The sequence below is a fragment of the Barbus barbus genome, assembly GCF_936440315.1.
Source record: "Barbus barbus genome assembly, chromosome: 5".
NCBI classification, from domain to species: domain Eukaryota; kingdom Metazoa; phylum Chordata; class Actinopteri; order Cypriniformes; family Cyprinidae; genus Barbus; species Barbus barbus.
Genome location: NC_136733.1, coordinates 472053 through 478052, shown reverse-complemented (window position 1 = coordinate 478052; position 6000 = coordinate 472053). Strand labels below are relative to the sequence as shown.

At 39.0% G+C, this 6000-nt stretch overlaps 1 protein-coding gene across 1 annotated transcript in view; it reads left to right on the top strand.

Moving 5' to 3' along the window:
* The first annotated feature begins 890 nt into the window (after positions 1 to 890).
* Positions 891 to 6000, top strand: part of LOC306869270 (metalloprotease TIKI1-like) — a 64479-nt gene continuing 59369 nt past the window's right edge. Inside the window, exons 1-2 of the mRNA XM_079415958.1 lie at positions 891 to 1553; positions 4846 to 5406. Of these exons, the coding sequence (XP_079272084.1) occupies positions 1440 to 1553; positions 4846 to 5406 (675 nt within the window). The 5' untranslated portion in view covers positions 891 to 1439. The remainder of the gene's footprint in view (positions 1554 to 4845; positions 5407 to 6000) is intronic.

The window sequence follows — 6000 nt, the reverse complement described above, 5'->3', positions numbered from 1 at the left end:
ACGATAGCGGACACGGGAACGGGAGAACACAGGCTTTAAATACTAAACAATCAAGGAGGAACAGAAAACAGGTGTGGAAACAATTAATCAAAAACCATGGAAACAAACTAGGCAGGATGACGAAGACATAACTAAACTAAAACAGATCATGACCATGACAATATACCGTATATATATACACTTTAATCTGTTAATTCTATCTGTTCCAATACTTTTGGTAACATGAATAATGGGTGGGTTCAAACAAAAGGTGCTATCTTCTAAGTTGTGTATCAGATCCAGATGAAAATACCTGTAAATAAAAGCTGAAATGTTAATCTCTCATCTCATATTCATCTTTTGATGTCTAACCCAAATTTTTACAGTCTACAGCAAAAATATAGGAATTGGCCTTACTGTGTGAGAGAGAGAGTGTGTGTGTGTGTGTGTGTGTGTGTGTGTGTGTGTGTGTGTGTGTGTGTAGTGTATGTGTGTGTGTGAGTGTGTGTGTGTGAGTGTGTGTGTGTGTGTGTGTGTGTGTGTGTGTGTGTGTGTGTGTGTGTGCATGTTTATGTGGTTTTTGAGGACACAAATGTGTATAATGACATGGGTATGACAGAGGTATTACAATATGAAGGTGGTTTATGAGGACACTGCCTATGTCTCCGTAATTCAAAAGGCTTAAAAAACATACTAAATGGTGTTTTTTTGAAAATCTAAAAATGCACAAAGTCTCCTGTGAGGGCTAAGTTTAGGTGTAGGGTTGGTGTAGGGCAATAGCACACACAGTTTGTTCAGTATAAAAACCATTACGCCTATGGAGAGTCCCCATAAACCACAAAAAACAACGTGTGTGTGTGTGTGTGTGTGTGTGTATGTGTGTGTGTGAGTGTGTGTGTGTGTGTGTGTGTGTGTGTGTGTGTGGAGTCGCTGTGTGCAGGAGTTCCGTGGGGCTCCGAGATGCTCAAGTCTCAGTATTTACAGAGAGAGAGAGAGGGGCTGCTGGGGGAAGGTGAAGCCCCCTCCGACACACACACACACACACACACACACACACTCAGAACTTGTTGCGCTGCAGTGAGAGTCAGAAGCCGCGGAGGAACAGAAGCGACTCATTTGCAGAGTTTGAGGAGAAACTCCAAGAACTACAAACTGAAGAGTTCCTCGGTGGGTTTGAGTGTGTGTTCGTGTGATCAGGATGTGTGTGAAGTGTGAAGTGAACACTGCAGCATGAGCCTCATGACAGACTGCATCTGCTCGTATGGAGCTGGAGTTTCTCTTACAACCATCATGTTGCAGAAGTTCCTCCTCGAGCGTCTCTGGCTCAGTCCAGCTCTTCTCCAGGATGGGTGACTTCACTGTCTCTGCGGACTTCTCTCAGATTTTCTTCACTCTTGTGGAATGTTCTGATCATCAGTGAAGAAGAGTCGAGTTTGGTGGAGATCCTGCAGAAGTCTGAGATGATGGTGGTGGTGGTGGTTAGTTGGGGCGCTTTTCTCCAAACCTGCTTGATAATGATGGTGAGATCAAACCAGCACAACCTCAGAGAGACCAGCTGCGACCTCCAAGCCAAAGTAAGGGCTTTCCTTGTTAAAAACTCACAAATCACTTCCTTATAGAAGATATTACCAATCAAATCAGCAGCTCATCAACATTTACGGTGCATACGAATATTTATGTACATAAAAGTTAAAGTTGCATGACATGAACTGGTTTAATGTTAAATAATATAGGACCAAAAATGACTCCTAATGTCAGTGGTGGAAAGTTATTAAGCTCTTTGATATATGCATCATTCATGTGTGATGGAATATAAACACTGGGTTTGACGTGTAAATAGCTTTTTGGGTGATGTTTTATTTTTTTCATTTGGTTTAAATCACAGTGTTTGAATGGAAGATAAGAGCTCTTAGAAAGCAATATTTGCACATTGATAGAGTTTTAAAGGCTCACCAGGGGCTTCTGCATTAGCTGACAGTGTTATATTTAATAGCTATAAACGATGTTTCTGTCACTTTCTTCAAGATGCATTTGTTGAAACTTGTTTCTGGAGAGTCAGTCTGTCGAAGTTGGTCCTGAATGGCCGTTGGTCTGGATGTGTATTGCCCTCGAGGCTCAGGCCAGGCACTAATGAGATATTAACTGTCTATTGAAGACATTACCAGCTTGTGAATAAACATCAGCTGTTCAGTAGTGACTGCATGAATCCAGCGTTCAGAAACAAACCGCCTGAAACTTCATGAGCTTCAAGAGTCTGTTAAATGTTTACAAGTGTTTCACAGCGGCACATCTTCATCTCATTAATCTGAGAGAGTGAAAAAACACTTATGCTGTCACAGAGTGATATTTACTGGCCAATATTTGGACATTTTGAGGTTATCGGTCAATGACAAGTGTATGAAGCGATTTCCTTCTCAAATCCTTTTCAGACACTGAAGACTGAAGTAATGATGCTGAAAATAAAGCTTTGATCACAGAAATCAATTACATTTTTACTAGAAAACAGCTGTTTTAAACAGTAACATTACTTCATTATTTGTTTTACTGTATTTTTGGTCAAATAAATGCAGCCTTGATGAGCAGAAGAGACTCCTTTTTATCGGTAGAGAATATTAGTGTTTTTCAGCTGCTTCCACACTAAATCTTTACTTGTCACTCAGTTTCTGAAAGCTGTCACTCAAACAGCAGAAGAACACACCAAATCTACAAAACCACACACTAATTATCAGACTTTGACTCAGTTTTCAGTTTCATAAAACACTTTCTGCAAAACACAACACACAGTTCTCCATGTAACACACACAAATCTAGCAGGAATTAATATTGTGTTTGCAAATGTTTGCGTTTGAGATGTGTTTGTGATATTTTGACTGCAGTGCTTCATTTTGCAAGAGATGTGATGCATTTTGCATTTTGTGTGCAATTCTTGGATTTGTGTGTAAAGTTTTGAAAAAGAGAGGTGATGTGTGAAAGCAGCTGAAAAAAACTGTAAATATAAAGTTTGGGGTCAGTAAGATTTTACTTTTATTCATCCAGGACACGTTAAATTGATCAAAAGTGCCAGTAAAGACATTTAACATGTTCTAAAAGATTTCTGTTTCAAATAAATGCTGTTGTATGAACTTTCTATTCATCTCTGGATCCTGAAAAATAAAATGTATCATGGTTTCCACACAAATATTGAGCAGCACAACTGTGTTCAACTACGGCTGCCACTAACGACTATTTTTATTTAGATTAATCTATCGACTAATTTAGCAATTAATCGGTTAATCTTAACGATTAATTTCCAACAAAAAATCAACAATTTTACTTAGAAATATTTTATTAAACCAAATGAAATCCAAATTTCTATGAAATCCTTTTTTAAAGCAAAATTGAAGTGCAGCATAGAGTGAAGAAGCACTCAGTATTATAGTGTGAAAATGACATCATATCCACCTGTTCTAGTCTAATAATAATAACATCATCAAACAAACACTTTTTAAAGAAGTATTTACCAGAAATATTATTTACCAGATTTTATTTAGGAAAAATGTAAATGTGCAGTATTTCTGAAAAAAAAGAATAATAAAAATAATACTTTTCTTTACTATAAAATCAATTAATTGGAGAACTTGAATGGAACCATTAAAGTGGAATGCAGAAAATAATGGAAAACAGAATTTGGTACAGATATCTGTAAAACTCAATTAATTAGACAGGCTTTTTGAACATTTTTATTTAACCATTAAAACAGTATAGAAAAATGAAAATGGAAAAAAATGAATTTGGAAATCAAACAGATTTCATAGGGCCCTATAGTTATATATATAAATATATATATATATATTTGGTAATAAAATAGATGTAAGTGAACAATAGCTTTTAAAATGACTTAAAATACATATAAAGGCAATGATGCAATAATAATTAGTTCAAATAAAGTATCAAAAGCATGAAATCATATGGTTTTATTGAACAAAACTGTTAAAATACATAATGTATTATAAACAATATAGAGCTAATGTAGATTATGCATCACAACAAAGCCCTGCAGGAGCGCCGACGGCCTGATGATTATTATTACACATTACTGTTTAATATTGACCAAGCACCATTATATGAATATGTGGAGATCTATCTATTTACCTCACAGATCTGATTAAATGGCACACGTTGCGTTCCCAGATGAAGGTTATAATAAACACAAACTCACAACAGCATGCAGAGATGAGTTTGAGACGCTCCGCATGTAAATGATAACAGTTTCTGTGGAGCCGCTGTGAACGGAGCCGCTGTGAGACGCACGTGCTTAACTACACGCATGTACATAATTAAACACCATATACTGTGTGAACTGCATCGCATATAATTATTCAATTAGATCATAGCGTTTGTGAATTCACAATTATGCTTAATTATGATTTTAAATGGGTTTAATATATCATGCAGCCTTGGGAAATAGTCTAAAATGTGTTTTATGGATTCTCGTCCGTGAAATGCACCACTTCCGGTATTTTGCCGGTTAGTCGACGCAAACAAAATGAAGTCGACTAAAATCGACGAATCGCGACAGCGCTATTTTCAACATTGATAATAATCAGAAATATTTGTTGATCAGTAAATCAGTATATTATTATGATTTCTGAAGATCATGTGACACTGAAGACTGGAGTAATGATGCTGAAAATACAGCTGCAGATCACAGAAATACATTACAGTTTAACACATATTCACACAGAAAACAGCTGTTTTACATTCTAATAATATTTCACAATATTACTGTAATTTTGCTCAAAGAGTCTTGCTAGTGTGCTTTATTGATGTCATGAATGTTTCAGCATCAGCTGTCTGATGAAACTTCCTCTTTCTTTCTGTCTCCAGCAAAGCGAGCTCAACTCCTTCCTGTGGACGATAAAGCGAGACCCTCCCTCGTACTTCTACGGCACCATTCACGTCCCGTACACCCGCGTCTGGGACTTCATCCCCGAGAACTCCAAGCAGGCCTTCCAGGAGAGCAGCATCGTGTACTTCGAGCTGGACCTGACCGACCCGTACACCATCTCTGCGCTGACCAGCTGCCAGCTCCTGCCGCAGGGAGAGAACCTGCAGGACCTGCTGCCCAAAGACATGTACCACCGGCTCAAGACTCACCTGGACTACGTCAAGCTCATGCTGCCCTCCTGGATGACGCCGGACCAGCGGGGCAAGGGCCTGTACGCAGATTACCTGTTCAACGCCATCGCCGGGAACTGGGAGCGCAAGCGGCCCGTCTGGGTGATGCTGATGGTCAACTCTCTGACCGAGGCCGACATCAAGACGCGTGGCGTTCCCGTGCTGGACCTGTATCTGGCCCAGGAGGCCGAGAGGATGAGGAAGAGAACGGGAGCCGTGGAGAAGGTGGAGGAGCAGTGCCATCCTCTGAACGGACTCAACTTCTCTCAGGTGAGCGAAGGGATCCATCACTGTCCGTCACAGCCCGCTTGCTGTCTAAAACCTTTGGATCAGTTCAGATTTGTTGATGTTATTTAATGAAGTCTCTTCTGCTCAGCAAGGTTGGATTGAACTGCTTTCACACGTTTTCAAAATGTTTCCTCCTTTTTCAAAACTTTACACACAAATCCAAGAATTACACACAAAACGCCTCACATCTCTTGCAAAATGGATTCAAAATATCACAAACACATCTCAAAAGCAATCATTTGCAAACACCTTTGCCATAATATTAATTCCTGTTAGATTTGTGTGTTACATAGAGAATTGTGTGTTGTGTTTTGCTAAATGAAATTGAAAATCGAGTCAGGCTGAGAATTAGTGTCTGGTTTTGTAGATTTGGTGTGTGCTTCTGTTGTTTGAGTCTCAGCTTTCTCGGCGCTCTTGCATTAGTGCATTAGTTGCTTTTCTGTCGTCAGAGAATGAGTGTGGAGAAAAATCTGTAACATTTAAGCCTGATTCTGTGTCAGCTGTACAAACGTTCTGCTCTCAGAGTATCTTGTGTTATTAAAAGTGATTTGAGTGTAATGGCTCTCGTCTGAATCC